We start from the raw sequence: 18566 nt of genomic DNA on the forward strand, positions 1-18566 counted from the left end.
TGGTGGCACAGCTGTTAACGTCTCAGCACTACCAAGCTATCACCAGTTTCTGCAACACGAGTTTTATCCCCAGCCAGGAAGCTGACACACGCAGTGCAGCAGACCTCTCCTGTCTCGTCCCCTGCTCCCCTCAGCAGTGTATTTCAAAAATTCCACCTGTTCTGCTCCCCACTCTCTCAGATGAGTCTTTTCACTCCACACACCTCCGGCCTACACCATAGTTCTTGTATGAATAAATAAATAAATAATAAAATTGAACTAATATATTTCTCTACTGACATGGAGGGGGATAGAATAGCTGCCCAGTCCTCAATGAAATGTGAGCTCATGGCACAGGAAGGAGGAAACTGAGCAATGTCAGTGATGCAGGGAGCACTGATTCTATACAGGTTCATTTTGCTATTTCTTGTCCTAATACATTACATGTGATGAATTATGCAAAGTGACAGATAACAGTATTTGTATACCAGAATATGAGTTTTGATCACAGTCACTATGGAGGCTGCTTAGCATGGTGACTACACAGAGCACTCAGTAAATTTGGTGATCATAATCAACTGGGTCTCCTTTCTTCATTTCAGTGGCTTATTCAAATTAGATATATTCTTCAACACTAATATTACTTTTTTTGACCCCATGTGTTGTTTGTGACCAAATCAAAGTGAAGACATTTCTAGGAAATGAGGAAATATCCAGGAAAAAGAAACTTAATTTTTTTTCTTTCTCCCCTTAGGTGGTTTTCTGCATGGACCGTGCCCTAGAATTTGCCCCTGCCTGCCATCGCTTCAAAATCCTGAAGGCAGAATGTTTAGCAATGCTGGGTCGTTACCCAGAAGCACAGTCTGTGGCCAGGTATGAAGTCGGGTCAGTTGTGCAGCCCCTGGGTGTGTGCTGTCTGGCAGCTCTCCACTACAACTGGGGTAGTTAATGCTACACCCTGTAGCAGGCGGGCCAGCTAGAGCTAATCAGACCTTCCAGGACTTAAAGCCAAAAGTTTTACTGGTGTGAAGCCCGTAGTGTGTATTGGAACAGAGTAGGTACTTGGGTTTGATGGTTTTTTTGTTTGGTTGGTTGATTGGTTTTGATGTAATTATTTTCTTCTCCAAGGGTTTGCAGATGCTGTGAAAGTCTAGAGTAAATATATTAGGCTTTGCAGGCCACCTGGTTTCTATTGTAATGTTAAACTGCCATTGTAGTACAGAAGCAGCCACAGATTATGGCTAAACAAAAGATGTGGCTGTATTTCAAAAACTATTTCAAAAAACTAATAAAAACTGGTGGCAGGCCGGAGTTGGTCCTGTGGGCTTTTGCCAACAATTGTTCTAATAAAGGTTGTGAGACACAGAAGTATACTCAGAGTAAATGAGAACCCTCATTTTGGGAAGGGTTCTTGGTACTCTTACTTTTGAATTCTTTTCTTGACACGGCACAACAACAACAAAAAACTGGCCACAAATGATAGTAATGCTGGGGAAATGCAACCACAGCTAACGTGCCCCTTTCTGGCTATTGCAGTGACATTTTGCGAATGGATTCAACCAATGCAGATGCTCTCTATGTACGAGGTCTTTGCCTTTACTATGAAGACTGCATTGAGAAGGCAGTTCAGTTTTTTGTGCAGGCTCTCAGGATGGCTCCCGACCACGAGAAGGCCTGTGTTGCTTGCAGAGTAAGTTGGAGCTCCAGGTGACGGAGGGAAAGAAAGTTTTCCCTTTTAGGCTGAATGAGTGGAAGGTTTTAGAATCACAGGGGGCATCATAGCCCCACCTCCCGCCTTGCCTGGATGCTTGGTCCATTTATTAGAAATTATTTCAGGACTACTGCTGTTTGCTTGTGGTAAATGCGAACCTTTAATGTATAAGCATTTTTTGGTTTGTTTTTGTTCTCAGAAAAGATAGTAATGCTTGTCCTGGGCAGTGGAGGTAAATCCTGTGCTGTTAAACACAGGTCCTACTACTATTGTTTTGTATATTTTGGTTGCCCCTGTCCACTCTAGGAAGCGCTATTGAGCAGCACGTATCCCAGGTGGTGGGTGGGATGAGGGCATGTATGAGACTAAACTACTGCGATCTGAGAAGTTGAAAACAGACCTCCTGGACCCTCCCTGGTGGCGCAGCGGGTTAAAGCGCAGCACTGCGAAGCTGGCCACGGCTGCTTGGGTGCGAGTTTGATTCCTGCCCCGGAGGTGACCCACATGGCGCGGCAGACCTTGCCTGTTTCGCCCTCTGCTCCCCTCAGCAGTGTACTTTGTCAGTCTGCCTGTTCTGCTCCCCACTGTCTAAAAAAAATAGACCTCCTTATCCTTAGTCTGAGGGTTTAAACTGACCTCTTCTTGTGTTTCTTTGTAGAATGCCAAAGCACTGAAAGCAAAGAAAGAAGATGGAAATAAAGCATTTAAAGAAGGAAATTACAAACTAGCATATGAACTGTACACAGAAGCTCTGGGGATAGACCCCAACAATATAAAGACAAATGCTAAACTCTACTGTAATCGGGGTACGGTTAATTCCAAGGTAAGCATTTGGTCTGGGTGCCTGTAGAGGTGTTTTTAAGGGACATCAGAGAGGCATGGGAAATCTGCCAATTAGGATAGGCTAAATGACAGGAGAAAAAGTTGTTTTTGTTGATAGAAGCTTATCGGAAACTTCCTTCGGTGATACAAGTTTTTATTTCTCTGTAGAATTTAGGGGCAGTTGAGGGACCTGTTCTTCCTTAAAGTGGTCCTTTTCTTCCAGTAAGAGGGTGGCTAGAGGCTTTGACATAACTTTTAAGCAAATATTGTTGGTTCTTTTTGTCTAAGCAAGTGGTTGTTTCTTTTTAGGATTGATTTGGAGTGAGGCGGGCTTAGTTTTTCTCTCCAGCGTAACAATGGTCACCGTGTATACTTGAAAATGGCCGTGTCGTCCTCAGTCCTCAGGCCGTGAGAAACAAGAGTAGGCTCCTTGCCCTCGCAGACTTCCAGTGGTTAGAGACCACAGTAATTTTGATCCTTTTAGTTGACTTGTGGAATAATCTTTTATTATTTCCATGTTTCGGTTAGGTACTAACCTGGAATGGGGAGTGATTTATCTTGCAGATAAGTGTGCCTGGCTTCCATCACTTAGGGGGGAAAAAACAATTTTTAATGTGACGTCCATAATCTTCTGAGATGCTGGCTTTTCCAGTGACCCAGAACCAGTGCGACAGGGGCCAGTCTGACCAATCCTTTTAAAATTTTGAAGCCATACTCACAGCTTGTGGGCTCCCTCAGTCACTGAGGATGGGAAGTTTGACCGCTCTCTCTCTCCTGAAGCTTAGGAAACTAGATGATGCAATAGAAGACTGCTCAAACGCGGTGAAGCTTGATGACTCCTATGTAAAAGCCTACTTGAGAAGAGCCCAGTGGTGAGTGCCGTCGGGGAGCCGGGGCACGGGGGTTGCGGCTGGCTCCAGGGGAGAACTGCGTACTGGATGATGAAGCAGACCAGGGATGTTGTGAGGTCATTTGGTCCTTCCCCCTGCTCTAGGTGGGATTGTTCCAGCCCTAGACTATCTTTATAGACCTCCAGCGGAGGAGACTGCACAAGCTCCCTCAGTCTCCCATGCCTGTGTCTTACGCCCCTCACGGTCAGTAAGTTTCCTCTGATGCCTGACCCAAATTCCTTTTGTTAAAGTTTAAATCCATTTCCTTTGGAGATTTTATTTTGTGTTGTTCACCTTTGCTCTAACTTGGCACAGTGCTTAGCACACAGGAGGTGCTCACCCAATAAATGTTTTGTTGAATGAATGGATGGTGCTTGAAATAAAGTATCTCTTGGAGACAGTTGAGAGTTTTGCTAATCCTGTCTGTTCTGGGCTAGGGAAATTAGTCTTATTATTGGAAGGAATTAAATCTGCTCCAGCCTCTCAGCTGTATGAGGAACCCCCTTTGGAAAGCCCCTCTCTTACCAGGTAGCATAGGAGCCAGGCTATGCCTGCCTCAGTTACCAGATCTACTTTCAGAGTGAGGGTGCGCCCCAGTCTGTCACCTTGCTCTTGGCCCCACCAGACTCTTCCACATAAGAACCTTAGCATGAGGTAAGAGAGACCTTTCCCCAAAATCCATCTCTTCTTTTTTTTCAGATTACTTCCCAGGCAGATAACATCATCCTGTCTTTAAAGTTCCAAAAAGAAGATGTGCTTGTTGTATACCAGTCCTCCAGCACTTGTTCCATTCCTTGTTATGAATTGTTATTCAACACACAGTGCTATTTGTCAGGGCATAGAAGGGATTTAGGGGAGGGGGGCAGTAGATGGTGCCATTAGTGATGTGTTAGAAGCCCAAATTCCCCAGACTCATCACCAGTTCAGAATGGCCCTCTTTCCATTTTGTTTTCCTAAAATTACCTCCCATTTGTTAAATACAGGAAAACCGTTACTATGTGTGGTGCTTTTTTAAGTGAATTTCTAAGTGTCAGACAGAAACATACTTGGTATCATATAATAGATGTTGTGAGACCAACTACCAATCATCTCCACAGGCACCGACATGACAGGTTTGGAAACTTTGGGAGACTGATGACCTTTGATCAAGCTAAAGACTTAACAGGCACAAAATGTAATATCCATTCTTACTACTGCTGTCTGTAATAGCAAAAAAAAGGAGAGTCACCTATATTCTGCATTCAGTAGAATATTCTGCACTGAACAGGGAGTAAGGAGAGACCAGAACAGTCTTGATTTGTTAGTAAGATAATGGATGCAGGGTTATTTTCTTCATCTATGTATAATAAATGAAAATCAGGAATTGCTTTGATTAAAAAACTCCATATCACTGTGGTAGACATAGAACTGTCCTCTACCACTTGTCTCTGAAATTCCATCACAGAGGGTAGGGCTTTGGCACGGTTGGCCGGGACCTTGGTAACAGCCCTGTTAAGCAGCTGGGATGGATAGTCAAGAACTGGCGATTAGCTCAGGCTGAAACCTTTCAAGAGACCTGACTGCTGCCATTCTGCCTCAGTTTACCCCTAGGACTGGGGAGATGCCAGCACTTTGCTACATCAATCATCATAAATTGAAGTTCTCCCATTCTCTGTAAAGCCCTACTAGCTTCTGCTTTCTCTTCAACTTTAATTTTTTTTCAATGTGAACTTAAAAAGTGTAAAGTTAGCTGCAGATCGCTGTAATACAAGCCTGTTCCACATATCACCTTGAACCTAACCTGCAGTGTTCATCACAATTGCTTGTCTGTCACATCATTCTGCACCCAGGGCTATCTGTCCATGTACTTCAGCTTGCATCGTACTTCCTAACTTCATCCTGTACATGGGTTCTCAGAGCTCCTGGTAGCGTTGGTGCCTTGTGTCCACAGGGCATTAGTTCTGTCACCATTTCTTTGATGTTGTAAATCAAGATGTTGCTAGAAAGTCAGAGGTGCTTAAGATGTGGTGCTTCTCTTGCGAGCCATTCCTGCCCTGGTCTCCAAGCCCAGTGGGGCTCGGATGCTTGCCAAGCAGAGCTTGTGTGGTCGCGCGTTGTAAGTTGATGCTCTTGCTGTGCAGCCGCCAGCTGCACCACATGGTCGCTTCCTGGTCCCCAGCTGACGGTGCATCTGTGCTCCCTTGGGCTGTTTAACTGGTGGGCTGGTCTCATAACCAGCGACCTTATCAGAACATGGGACATGCCCCTTTGCTTCTTTGTTTTTTTTATTTATTTATGCATACAAGAACTGGGGTGCAGGCCCGAGGTATGGGGGTGACAAAAGGCTTCACCAGAGACAGCTTGAGGAACAGAACAGGCAGATTGACAGAAATAGACTGCTGAGGGGAACAGTGGGGGAGACAAGAAATCTGCAGCATCGTGGGGGTCAGCTGGCCCAGATTGAACTTATGTTGCAGTGGCTGGGTAGGCCCCAGGATCTCCTTTTCTATCTCAACTTAATTACATGTTTCAGATTGACTTAGCTTAAGTTGCTAGCAGTCGCCGCCTTCAACTTACCTTCTAGTGACTCACTGAGCCCACTTCCGGTCTGGGTTGGAGTTGCCCTGCGTGTTTATGGCACTGTAGGTTTCAGGGCCCTTCTCGCCCGCTAGTGTTTCTCCTGTGTGTCTCACAGTCTCAGGTACGTAAGCAGGTGCCTTCACATAGCCTTCCCGGGGCAGCCCACACGCTTCTTGTCTCTGTGCCGTAGTCAAAGGAACTTCCTCCGGTTGGTTGCCTTGCTTGTTGGGCCCAAGTGTCCTGCAGCCTCTTTCCTTTTTCTCTTGAAAGGCAGTCCATTTTCTCTCCCTACTAGCTTGGGGACTACTGTGTCATGAAGCATCTCCACCAAAAGCGTGTGTCTCTTGCTTGAGTCATGCCTCTTCCCCTAGAGTGGTACTGCAGGCTGTTGCTGTTAATTTGTGTCTGAGCCCTGTGCTGCCCTGTATTTCCTTCTCAGTTACATGGACACAGAACAGTATGAAGAAGCAGTGCGCGACTATGAAAAAGTGTATCAGACGGAGAAAACAAAAGGTAAAAGGGTCTGAGAAAGTACATTTCTCAGGGAACTGTGTTCCCTTGTAGGACACAGCTGCTTGATTCAGGGGTAAGGGTGGACCTGGAACTTACTTGGGTCACCAGCCAGGAAGAAGTGAGCATAGCTCCTGGCCCTGACATCTACACCTATCTGGATGTCAGAGACCAGACCTCCCGTCGTTTTCATTTCCTTTTCTGGGTGGTGAGGTTGATGAGAGGAAATTAAATATGAGTAGATTTTTAAACACCTCTAGATGAAAACAGTGTAACAGCCCCTGGTGTGGTTAACAAGGCTTCGGACCCCGAGCTAGCTGGGCTGAGACTGGCAAGCCAAGCCAGCATCAGGCTAGTGCACTGACTCTGCATGTCTTCCTCTAGAACACAAACAGCTCCTTAAAAATGCACAGCTAGAACTGAAGAAGAGTAAGAGGAAAGATTACTACAAGATTCTGGGAGTAGACAAGAATGCGTCTGAGGACGAGATCAAGAAAGCTTATCGGAAACGGGCCCTGATGCACCATCCAGGTAGGGGGTGAAGGGGAGGCACAGGGGAGAGCAAGCTAGATGGGCCTCTGCCTAACTCAGTCCAGAGTGAAAGCCTCAAGAGTCTCTTCATCTGGGAATCGGTGTGCTAAATTCCAGGACCTCCTGGGCTTCCCTGGTGGCGCAAGGGAGGGGTTAAATCTTGGCACTGTGAAGCCAGCCGCAGCCACTGTAGCACGAGTTTGATCCCCAGCCAGGGAACTGACCCACATGGTGCAGCAGACCTCTGCTGTCTTGCCCGCTGCTCCCCTCAGCAGTGGATCTTAGTAGATCTGTCTGTTCCGCTCCCTGCTCTGTCTCTGGTGAATCCTCTCACCAGCACACCCCATCTCTGGCTTATATCCCAGCTCTTGTATGCATAAATAAATAAATATTTCAATATATAAATTCCAGGCCCTCCAAATTTTGGCACTCACCAAATTTTACAGACATGAAATGGTCTTTCTGTTAGACTTTGTTTTCCTGAGACTCTGAGTTCTTCCTGTATAACTAGATCGGCACAGTGGAGCCAGTGCTGAAGTTCAGAAGGAAGAGGAAAAAAAGTTCAAAGAAGTTGGAGAAGCTTTTACCATCCTCTCTGATCCCAAGAAAAAGACTCGCTATGACAGTGGGCAAGACCTGGATGAGGAGGGCATGAATATGGGTGGTGAGTTGGCTGGGCAGCCTGGGATAAATCTGACAACTGTCGAGTGTTCAACGTTTTCCTGAAGACATTCCAGAGTCCTCTCTGTCTGTAATTACAGACTCTCCCAGTCTGTAATTTCAGTGATTTGTAAGCTGCCCCACTGATGGAGACCCATAATGTGTGAGCCTCCATTGGCTGCTGGGTATATCAGATGGATAAAACAGATGCCCCGACCTTTGGTGTCTAGGGTTTGCAAATTCCAGCCTACAGGCCAAACCTGGCATGAAATTCAGTGAGTGGCATGAATTTGGCTTGTGCCCAGGATGCAGAGAGGGCGCTGAGGAGACAAACACTGTCAGAGGAAGATTTGGAAGTAAAGAGCACACTGGGAAGCTTTGAAGGACTCAAACTGCAGCGAGGGTGCTAGAAGCAGGCAGTGGTTAGACGAGGCCAGAAAGTAGCTGGGTCAGACCTCAGAAGGCCTTCGAGGCTGTAGGAAGGAATATGGGCTCTTCTTTTTTCTGTTGACTGGGAGTCCTTTTTTCCATTGCAAAGTCTAAACTGACTGGCATTTATGTGTGTCATAACGTTAACGTAGGTGCTCACAAATTTTAGTTTCCCCAGAGACTTGTATGAGTAGAGGAGAGCTATTAATGTCTTTGCTCCCTCTGTGCTCAGTCAGAAATGAGAAGCCCTGATGCACTGTGCTAAGTTCTCATATCAGTACCTCATGGCAGCCTTTTCTCCTCCACTGTGAAAATCTATTAGGATTTAAAATAAGATGGATGGTGTTAAATAGATATTCCTGGCCACTCTGCTACTCTGCCTAGCAGTTGAAAACAGCTATAAGCAGTGGAAAGTAGTAATTGAGGACCTCCTTGGTGGCACAGAGGTTAGAGACACAACACTCTCAAGCTGTCACCAGTCACTGCCACAGGAGTCCCCTCCCTGGCCAGGAAGCTGCCCCATGTGGCACAGCAGACGTTTCCTGTCTTACCCCCTGCTCCCCTCCACAGTGCATTTCAGCAGACCCACCTGTTCTGCTCCCCACTGTCTCTGGTGAGTCCTCTTACCCCACCTCTGACCTATACCCCAGTTATTAAATACAATAAACCTTTAAAAATGAAAAGTAATCATTGAAACGTTTTAAGTAGGGACCTGGGGCCAGATTTAGGCTCTAGAAGTTTATTTGTGATGGCCGTCAGGAAAGGTAGCTTGAAAGGGATGAAGGGAAGACAGCAGATAGGAGAGGATTGGAGGCATAATGGGGAGACTTGGCTGCTGAGTGTGGTGAGAGGGGACAGGGGTAAGCTGAGAGGGACAGAGCTGACTGGCACACTGGGCTCGGGGCTCCAGGAAGATGAGCTGACACGGAGACCTTGGGACACAGCGTGCCTGTGGAGTCCAGTGGTGGGCGGCTCAGGGGCCAGGGCTGGGGGCAGCAGACCTGCCGGGCTGGTGAAAGCACAGTGCTGTAGTTACATAGGGGCTGTGTGGCTTTGGGCAGTTCCTTGAGCTCCCTGCTTCTGTCTTGGTGAGTGTAAATTGGAAGTAATATCCAAACTGTTACTGGGATTGATTGATACAATATGTAGAGTTTACCCAGCACCACTGGTACCTAATAGATGCTTAATAAATTGGAGCTTTTTTCCTGCATACAGTCTAGACAGTGTATAGAATCAAACAAAATTAACCCTAGGTCTGATTCTCCAGTTGATATATTTTAGCTTTTCAATAACAGCTGCAGCGTTAAAGAGACAGAATGTCGGGATGTCTTTTGTTCGTAATTGCTTTTAACTGCGAATGACAGTCCCAGCCAGGTGGGTCGCGGCAGTTTCTGCGGGGTTTGTACTTGGAAGGTAGGAGTGGAACCTAGGAGTGAGAGCAAGTGGTGAGGTTTGCACAGGGCTGGGCAGATTTGCTCACTCCTAGTCTGGAGTTTCGGGTAAGGAGGGACGACACTGGAAAGTGTTGAGCCATTCTCGGTGTCACAGTAAGCTCCTTTTCTAACACTTCTAGTTTCTCACTCTTTGACCGTCCCTGTTTTTCAACTTGCTCCACAGATTTTGATGCAAACAATATCTTCAAGGCATTCTTTGGCGGTCCTGGGGGCTTCAGCTTTGAAGGTAGGTGTGGCCATTGTTAGGAGTTCGCAGACCCCAAGCCACCCAGCAACGCCTCAGCTAGGCAGCTCTTGCCTCAGAATAGAGGGACCTTGAATGGAGGCAGCAGTGTTCTCACTGGCAGGGCTCTGCCCACATGGGTGACCGAGGACAAAAGAGGGACGGCTCCTGGGCACACTGTCCGACCGGGCATCACCAACTGCCGGTTTCTCAGCAGCCAAGGCTGGGGCCACGTACAGACATGCACTGCCCCTCGGCCACCCCAGGGCAAGGGCTGTTTGGCACCCTTAGAAGTTCTCTGAGTTTGAGGCAGCCATCAGACTTTGCCACCATCAGACAAAGTGACCTTCCTAGAAAACCCATAGAACCTGTTAACAAGCCTTTCTTTTCCTTTACAGCATCCGGTCCAGGAAATTTCTTTTTTCAGTTTGGCTAATGAAAGGAAGCCATCCAGAACCCAAAAAATGCAGACTTGCTCAGTTTAACCTTGAATGTGGACACAATTCACCTCCTCCCTTCATCATGTCTCCATGTCCTTAGAGCAGTTCTGTTTTCTCAGTTGGATGCCCTGTGTCTGTGTGAGTGGGGTGAAGGAAGGGAGCCAGCGCCTAAGACTGTGGGAAGGGGAGGGAGGCGGGGGGGTGGACAGGGAAGCAGCTTGTGAATTTTTGTTTTACTGTTTAACTTTATTAAAAAAGAAAAAAATGAAGAGAATAAACGGTTTTGACCCTTTCTGGGACTTCGCTCTGGCAGCAGCTTTGTGTTGTTTCAGTCAGCGAGCCAGAGCTGAGCCCCCAGCACAGATGGGTGCGACGTGAACTTTAAGCCCAGCAAGCTGCTCCCCAAGGGGCGTGGGCTCCCAGGAGCTGCCAGCAAGTGGGGTGCTCGCTGTCCCTGCCAAGCCCTGAGCCTGTGCTTCTCAGAGTGGCAGCAGGTGGCGGGGGAGCGTTGCTGTGCCCCGGGGCAGTCATGGGAGCACATTCAGCAAGCCTGCTGATCTTACAGTGGGGCCACCAGAAACCACAGGTGCTACATGCCCGGGGGTGTCTGCTCACTGCCAGGCTGTGCTGACCCAGGAGACTGATACAGGTCCTCATGGCTCCTGTTGCCGGTCGTCTGGAGGAAGCTGAAGCCAAGGATACATCTTGCCTCCCTGGCACTCAGACCCTCACCCGTGGGATGGGGCTGTCACTAACATTGACTCAGATAGTGGCCACTCACATTCTTAGCAAGTGCCCCGCCTTCTCCACTGGTTGCCCTTTCTGCCTGGGAGGCACGTTGGGAGGGAAACTGTGGCATTTGTCATGCTGTTTAAGTCAGGCTTAGCTTTCATGGTGAGTAACCTTAGGGGCTTTGAGCAGAGGCTTTGGCTGAAGCTTAGATTTTTGGTGCTTTGGTTGTAGATGTGGCCAGTCAGAGACCTTTAGTCAATCCTTGATAACTAGGATTAAATAGTTAGGATTAGCTAAAACAGGATTTCCTTTCTTTCCAGACTTCCCCCTTGGTGCCAAGGTCACCATGGAATGACTGGGTCAGTCTAAGTTCCCCTATAGCCATTCAAGTGCCTCTTGGGCCTGGAAGACACCCAAATGTCAGGGCTCCCAGTGTCTGAAGCAGCCCTGAACAAGAGGCGCCTCCTTAGGGACTCTGGGAAGCCCGTGCTAAGAACTTTGGGTCTGACTGAGAAGCCTTGAGTGGGGTTAGGCTTTGGCCCACCTGCCACACTTAATGGGGCGACAGCAGGCCCCGCGCTGCATACAGCCAACCCCCACTTACTGTGTGCAGCCTAGGCCAACCTCTCCTCTCTGCCTGCTCATGAAAGCAGGCACTGTTCAGCTGCCCAGCCTCACCACAGCTGTGCCCAGCCAGCAGAGGGGAGACAGGACCGATGGCCCCAAGCTGTGGGACAAAGCCAGTCCTAATACACCCAGCCCTTGCCCCAGGAAGACTGAGCTGGGCACAGAAGGGTGAGAGAGACGGCACACGGCTCGGATTAACATGATTTATTTCATTATCAGTCTTACAAGTTGCTGAGGTTGGGCAAAGACAGGATAGTAACTTAAATCCCAAGCACTTTTGTCTAGTGACAACCTGATTAGCAAGGTCCTGTTACTGAGCAGAGGCAAGTAGAGGGCACCCCAAGAACCACAGCACACGTAGCAGTGTTAACCCTTTCCAGAGGCACCAGGTGAGGCTTGGTCCTTAACAGCAGGAGTCCGCTGCATTGGCTCTTGGTACCCACCAGCCCCCTTTAGAGGAGGCACACAGGCCCCCAGAGGCACCGAGGAGGCGAGATGGGCTGGACAGACAGCGAGACTGGAGCTTCCCCACCGAGGGCCTGTCTCTGGCCTCAGCCTCCCATCCACGCCGCCACACCACTGGCAGGAAGGCCCGCAGCCAGCCTGGGATATGGCAGCTGCCTACTGTGTTCTTCCCTAGTTACCAGACTGTTACCTAGTTACAGAGTGAAAGCAGGGACAGGCACTTAGGACTAAAGTGGGAGGTGACCCCCCCTTTTTGTACCCTGATAAGTAGCCCCAGCCTTCTTGGGGCTGTACTGATTAAGAAATGGGATCAAAGCCCAGGGGTCCCCGCCCTTTCAAGCCCACCACTAGTTTTCCAGAGCTGCCCTGCCCACCCGGTGGGTCCGTGCAGCCGTGGGCAGGGCAGGCGCCGGGGCACCAGTAACTGGGAGCAGGGCTGGGTTGGGCCGCAGCGCCAGGCCCTCGGCTTGGGTCCGGGCCCCGGAATGGCGCCTGCCCACCACCCCTCCTTGTGTTGACAACATGAGTGTTAGAGGGGAAACAGTGGGTAGGAAAAGGGAGTTATTTTACACATTTTTTAAAAGTTACAGGAAGGTTAACTTTGAGTAAAAAAAAAAATTCAGAGATGAAGCTTAGGGCACGTCCCCTCCTCCCCCTTCCCTTCTAAAGATCAAGGGGCGCGTGGCGGTGAGGACGCTCAGATGATGGTGCAGGACTGCATGGCGCGGCCCTTCTGGGCGCCGTGTGTGGGCACAAGCTTGCCCTGCCCGTAGTACCCTGTGAAGACGGCCCTGAGCTCCATCTTCTTGGCCAGGCTCAGCACCCAGCGCCCATTGCCCAGGCTGTAGAGCCTGCCCCGGCTTAGCTCACCCACCTCCTCGCCTCGGCTGCCCCCCTTCTCCTGCTTCACGATATCTAGGAGGTCAAAGCCGGTCTGCACGGCCTCCACGCCGCTGCCGCAGCCGAGGGTGATGTGGGCACGGCTGCCCCGGGGCAGGCTGTCCGAGGGTGGCAGCGTGTCCGCGTCGCTCGGCCACAAGGGCAGCTCCTGCTCGCTCAGCTCTACCCGGGCTCCGGTTGTCTTGGGCGTCACAAAGAGGGCAGAGACGGTCAGCGTGAAGGCCTTGCCGTAGGATTTCTTCACCACCTACGGAGGGTGAGCGTGGAGGAGAGGGTGAGCTGGAGGTGGTGGGCTGCCCAGAAGGGGCGGGGCGGGCCCCGGTGGGACTGAGCAGGGCTTGTGAAGGCCTCATGCGGGCCCCCGCCTCCCCGCTTGTGCATCGGCGCAGGTGGATGTCAAGAACACCGCGGTCCAGCGAAGCAGGGGCTAAACAGACCTCCCGAGTTGGGGACCTCGCTCCCCAGTAGGAGCTGCGAGCCCGGATCTCCTCCGCTGTGAGTTAGCTTATTCACCGTAAAGAGGGGTGATGTGAGAGCCCAGCTTGGGGCGCAGGAGGAGTGATGGGGGTGCGGGAATGAGCAGCTTAGAACAGTGTTGGGCACAGCAAGCCGCAGCCACTGCTGGGCTGCCTCACCTGCTGGCCAGGCCCAGGTCGGGAGATGCCCTCGAGCCACATCTACTCCCAGCGCCTGGCAGCTGGTCACATCTGGGAATAGCCGGTTCTCCAGGAAAGCGCATCCCTCCCCTCTGACATAAAGGCTGCTTTGTTTTCCTTTGGGCCCAACAGCGTCTAGCACAGCACAGGTGTTACTAAATACTGCCCAGCGAGCGGCTTCGCGCAGGGCGCTAGGTGCTAGATGTCCTCTAGGGTGAGCCAGTCAAAAACAGGGACAGGGAGGGAGCATGAAGGGCCAGGGAAGGGGCTTGGGGGCTTAAAGATGAACAAGAGGCTGAGGTGGAGGACAAGTTCGGTGGGGTCTGTGTGGTACCCTTAAGCCAGGAAGCCTCGCTCAGGAGCGGTCCCCACTCGGGGGCCTGGGGCATAGACCCAGAGGCCCAGGGTCCCACAGCTAGATGTGAGCACGAGCTCAGAGGCCAGAGTAGGAGCCTGCTGCCAACCAGCATTCTCCACGATCCGCAGACGGGAAAGGCACTGGGGGCAAACGCTCTGGCTGGCGGTACTGCTGCCTGGGCCCCCAGAAGGGCACTGAGGCCCTACCACCACGCCTGTGAAGGGGCCGGCTGGCGCAGGAGCAGCCATGTTGAGTTGCCATCCGGTTTCTGGTCCTCTCCAAGCCCTTCCCTCTCCCTACATCAGCGGGGTACCCCTGGGGAGCACTCACGTCCAGGTGGGCATACTCCTCTGCCCCAGGAGCCTTCCCATAGTTGCAGAACTTGGCGGTGCAGTGCAGCACCCCCGGGGGTCTCTTCCCGAAGTAGGTGACCAGATCAATCTTCTCCCTGGGCTCATCACCAGGGATAACTGCAGGGAGAGAGCGTGGCGGTCAGGGCAGGAGAGCGGAGACATGGGCCCGGTTGCTCGAGGGCCTTCTCAACACTGGCCACCAATACCATGGGGGCCCACAGGAAAAAACCGGACCTCAGGCTTAAACTCGGGCGATCCACTACCATTCACTGGTCAAACTAAGAGCAACTTTAGAGCTATGAGCAAGTGTTTCCGTTCCCTGGCTTTAAACTATATCGAGGTTGACATCTCCCCCCAGACTTGTCCCTTGTACCCCAGGGTTAGACAGCAGAGGCCAAGGGTAACTGGGGGAGGCAAGTCAGGAGAAGTGGAGGAGGAAGAGCAAGGGAGGCTGGGGAGTACTCAGACAGTGGGAGGTGGCAGACAGTGCTCCCCAACAGCCCGGCCCACTCGCGCCTTGGGCAGGTCATGGACCTTACCAGTCGACAGCCACCCCAATTCTCCCACCACCACTCCAGAACTGTGAGTAGTGCCCCATTTCACTTGTCCTCTTGGACAGGAAGTTAGCGGTCACTGTAACATCTACCCTACCAGCTGGTTTGGCAGATGAGAACCCGACCTGGGGCGGGAGGGGGTCTTGGCAGCCGCCAGGAGGGCATGGAGCTGGCCTGGAGTTTCTGTGGTTCCCAGACTTGGGGTCCCCATGCCTATGGTGAGCTTTGGCGTCCCTAGGTCTTCCCTTCACTGTTCCTCCTCCTTCCCAGAACTGAGACCTGTGAGGGTGTCTCCCCTTCTGCAGAGGGGGCACATGCCACCCCAGAGCAGCCTTGCTCTTGCCTGGCTACATGCCGGAGGGGAAGGAGTGCAGGGTGAACAGTGAAAAGAGCCCCCGGCTCTAACCAGGAAGGCTGCCCCTGGGCACTTTCCTCTCAAGCTGTTTACAGGGACAGGACTCAAGCCAGGCCTCCACAGGCACCACGGCTCCCTGGCATCCAGAGGTCCAGCCTTAGGAGCTGAGAAAGCTCTCTGGGGACACATCCAGGTACAGGTGGCCTGTCTCTGAGCAACACAAGGAAACAAGGATGGGGATGTTTCAACCGTGAAGATCCCCTGAAAGTGGAGGGAACTGGAGGTGGGCCAGAGGCATAGCTGGTTCTCCTGCAGAGAGAAAGGGCCTCGATGGTCCTTATCCAAGCCGCTTGTCAGCGGAGCAGGGCCCTACTGGGAGAGCCCTGGTCCTACCGCCTGGGGGGGCCTCTGCTGCTGGGGTCAGTGGCACCCAGCGTTCACTCTGACTTTGGGCAAACCCCACATCCCCTCTAGAGTTTTCTCATCTGCAAAAAAGGGCATTAGACCAGGCGTGAGAGCCGTGACCTGTAGCCACGAGATGGCCAGAGTCTGGGAACTATCCTGCGTCAAGTCACAATACCCCTCCTTACAATTTGGGGCAACTCACCGCTATACCAAGGTCAGCAGTCTAGAACCAGGCAGGGAGAGGGGAGAAGAGGGAGGGGCGGCGGGAGAGGAGGGGCCCCTGTCCCGGGTGCCTGCGCTGCCTGCAACCTCCTGCCTGTGCCGGGGCACCCTCTGGGCTCCCCCACCCTGCTCCCTGGCCCTGGGCGGACAGGCCCATGCACGCAGCCCCTGCGGCCAGCAAGGGGCCCGCGGAGGTGGCCGACCGCCCCCAGACCGCCACCTACATTGTCGGAGCTCCTTCTTGAAGGCCTTGTGGTTCCCCAGCTCCGTCAGGAAGGCCTGGCCAGCCTTGCGGAGGTTCTCGGAACTCTTCCTGGTCAAGAACCAGCCGAAGAAGAGGGGCAGGATTTCCTTCTCCAGCCCAGGCTTCAGCTTCTTCAGGTCGTCGGCAGACAGCTGCCACTGGTTCTTCTCCTTGAGCTGGGCACAGTCCAGCCGCCAGGCCGTCTTGGGCTCCACCATCACCACCTGGTACTGGTACTGGTCGGCCATTTCGAAGAGCTGCTCCAGCCGCTCCCGCTCGTGGTTGGTGTCATCCAGCACGAGGACCCGGACGTCCCGGCGGCAGTAGGCAGCCAGGTCCTCGTCCAGCCGCTTGTACTGCTCCGAGAAATCTCCGCGAGCACCAGGGGTGATCTTGTAATCGTCAGCGGACACCATCTTGGTGCCGTCGTGGTACCTGCTCAAGATGACCCGGCCCAGCGTGGACTTGCCGCTGCCCGGCAGGCCGCGCAGGATGAACAGGGTCTTGCACTCGTGCAGCGTGGCCACCGTCTCCTCATCCTGCAGGAAGGGAAACTGCAGCTCGGGCTTGTCCTTGGCCCCTGAGGATGACATTTTGCGGAAGAAGATCTTGGGCAGGAATGTGTGGCTCTTTCGGGAGAAGCCTCTATTCTGTGTGAGAAGAGCAGAGGTCAGCCAGGTCGCTCGGGCCCACCCAGCTGTGCCCCCTACCCGGGGACCCCTGCTGGGGGCTCCCCAGTCAGACCCACAGCGCCCCGTGAAGTGGCAGCTTCCTCCGTGGCCCGGGTCACACTCTTCGCAGTGTGGGTGTACCTGTCTGCTCCTGGAGGTGCAGGGTGGAGGGAGCCCAGCTGCACTTTCCTAAGCCACTTTCCGCTTCGGGTTCCAGCCTCAAGGGCCGCCTCCTGCTGCCACCACTAAGGGGAAAATATGTGTGCAGGGGAGGCCGAAGGCTGGCTCTAGGGGCTGACCCTCGGTTTTATAGTCTTGACACCGCTCAAGGAGGACCTCTTTGGAGGTGGGGGGTCTCTGCGTCTGGGCAAAGCCACAGCTGCCCTGGCTCTGAGTGTGCAGAGGAGGGAGGAGGTGGAGAAGGGTTACCCGAAGACTGCCTCCCTTCCCCCAACAATGGCAGCCAGGGATAATACTCTCTTGTCTGGGATGGGGGGACAATGGTCTCACAGAAGGGCGGGTGGGGGCAGGGCAGGAGAGCGCCGGACAACGGGTGGCATTCAAGGCGCCCGCACCAACTCCTCTGCACCCCCCGCACCCCCGGAGTCGAGGTCTCTGCTTGCCCCAGGACTGGGCGGCACAGGGCACCTGCTCTCGGGGCCCAGCTCTGCCCACACGGCCATGCGTCTTTGCGGCCCCTCTCAGCCGCTTGTTTTCTGGCCTGCTAAAAGCACTTTTACCAAAACCCTTTTTCTCTGTAATGGCGCCACTTCCCGTTAGCTCCGCCGGGCGGACACCATCCCCGTGGCGCGGGAAGGCGAGGGCCGCGCGCCAGCGCTGCCCGCGTCGGGTAACAGCTGCCCGGGACTCGGGGGCGCTGAGCCCCGCACCCTTGGGGTTCTGCCCTAGAGGCGGCGGCTGCTGCAGCTCCAGGCCTCTGTGCCTCCTCCGGGGGCCGTCCCCGCGCACCCACTCTCCCCGCGTCTCCCCTACCTCCGGGCTGCCAAAAAATCGCTACACCCCGGAAACTCGTTGCTCATTTGCAAGCCGTCTCTTTTGCCAGTGCCCAGGGCTTTCTTTTCCCGTGAAGAGGCCACCGTGCCCGGCTCGCGCCCCCCTTCCTGCCCGCACCCGCTCACCATGATGAGGAGGGGCGCCGCCGTCGCCGCCTTCTCAGGCACTCGCTGTGCGGGGCCGCCCGCCTGCGCGGAGGGACGCGGAGCCCGGCGATGCCGTCAACCGCACCTGACCGCCTTACATAGCCCGGGGGCGGAGCGCCACGGGCGGCAGCGGGTGGGCGCGACCCGGCCCTCTCGGCGCAGGCGCGGGGAAGGGAAACTCGCAAGAGTCGCGGCGGGCGCGGCGGGCGCGGGCCCAGCCGACCAGGCCGCCACCCACCTGTGCCCGCAGTGCTGGCCGCGGTCGCGGAGCTGCTAGGTGTCCTGGGGAAAAGCGGACTTGCCCAGAAGGAAGCGGTCCCTCTTCTCCAGTCCGGTGCTGGAGACAGGGTCCGTGCAAGTGCAAGGTCAGACTCGGTCCTTATTTGCATGTTTGGTATTTTACTCAGCGTGGGTTTTTGCATGCATTCTGATCCCCCCCCCACATTGCATTAAAATACTGTTTATTTTGCTGCGTGTGGGGCGCCCTGTGAAATATATCACGCTTCACGCCCAGCCTAACATCAGCCCCAACCCAGCCCTTAGGAACTGTGGAGCGGGAGTCAGGATGGGAAGGGCCAGGGGATGATGGGAAGGGCCAGGGGATGGAAGAGAAATGAAGTGGCCCCTCTGCACCCTCCTCATCCTCAGGCGGCTGC

General features: G+C 53.1%; 3 protein-coding genes across 6 annotated transcripts in view; 2 read left to right on the forward strand and 1 right to left on the reverse strand.

Annotated features, from left to right (window-relative positions):
* Positions 1-10518, forward strand: part of DNAJC7 (DnaJ (Hsp40) homolog, subfamily C, member 7) — a 28931-nt gene extending 18413 nt beyond the window's left edge. For both annotated transcript variants that reach the window (XM_012726137.1, XM_004684179.2), the window contains exons 6-14: positions 734-852; positions 1516-1669; positions 2349-2513; positions 3293-3384; positions 6401-6474; positions 6856-7002; positions 7514-7666; positions 9709-9771; positions 10167-10518. In XM_012726137.1, the coding sequence (XP_012581591.1) occupies positions 734-852; positions 1516-1669; positions 2349-2513; positions 3293-3384; positions 6401-6474; positions 6856-7002; positions 7514-7666; positions 9709-9771; positions 10167-10204 (1005 nt within the window). In that variant the 3' untranslated portion in view covers positions 10205-10518. The remainder of the gene's footprint in view (positions 1-733; positions 853-1515; positions 1670-2348; positions 2514-3292; positions 3385-6400; positions 6475-6855; positions 7003-7513; positions 7667-9708; positions 9772-10166) is intronic.
* A 1238-nt stretch (positions 10519-11756) lies between these two features.
* On the reverse strand, positions 11757-18229 carry CNP (2',3'-cyclic nucleotide 3' phosphodiesterase). Of its 3 annotated transcripts, none has more exons than XM_012726139.1 (4): positions 18149-18229; positions 16060-16729; positions 14277-14416; positions 11757-13179 (listed from the first exon to the last, which is right to left on the reverse strand). In XM_012726139.1, exons 2-4 carry the CDS (start codon positions 16670-16672, stop codon positions 12730-12732), a joined length of 1203 nt encoding a protein of 400 aa, XP_012581593.1. In that variant the 5' UTR covers positions 16673-16729; positions 18149-18229; the 3' UTR covers positions 11757-12729. The 3 variants fall into 3 exon arrangements, with proteins under 3 accessions (XP_012581593.1, XP_004684238.2, XP_012581592.1); XM_004684181.2 differs by lacking the exon at positions 18149-18229 and adding an exon at positions 17890-18001; XM_012726138.1 differs by lacking the exon at positions 18149-18229 and adding an exon at positions 16892-17126.
* Positions 18197-18566, forward strand: part of ACLY (ATP citrate lyase) — a 61066-nt gene continuing 60696 nt past the window's right edge. The window contains exon 1 of the mRNA XM_012726135.1: positions 18197-18275. The gene's annotated coding sequence lies outside the window, so the exon portion shown is untranslated. The remainder of the gene's footprint in view (positions 18276-18566) is intronic.

The sequence above is a fragment of the Condylura cristata genome, unplaced genomic scaffold (assembly GCF_000260355.1).
Source record: "Condylura cristata isolate star-nosed mole 26May11 unplaced genomic scaffold, ConCri1.0 scaffold00017, whole genome shotgun sequence".
Taxonomy (NCBI): Eukaryota; Metazoa; Chordata; class Mammalia; order Eulipotyphla; family Talpidae; genus Condylura; species Condylura cristata.

Excerpts from the sequence above, each read along its gene's own strand:
- CNP (XM_004684181.2), bottom strand. Across the intron at positions 14,417-16,059 it reads CAAGAAGGAGCTCCGACAAT|TTATCCCTGGTGATGAGCCC; the intron begins GTAGGTGGCGGT and ends CTCTCCCTGCAG. Across the intron at positions 13,180-14,276 it reads AGGAGTATGCCCACCTGGAC|GTGGTGAAGAAATCCTACGG; the intron begins GTGAGTGCTCCC and ends CACCCTCCGTAG.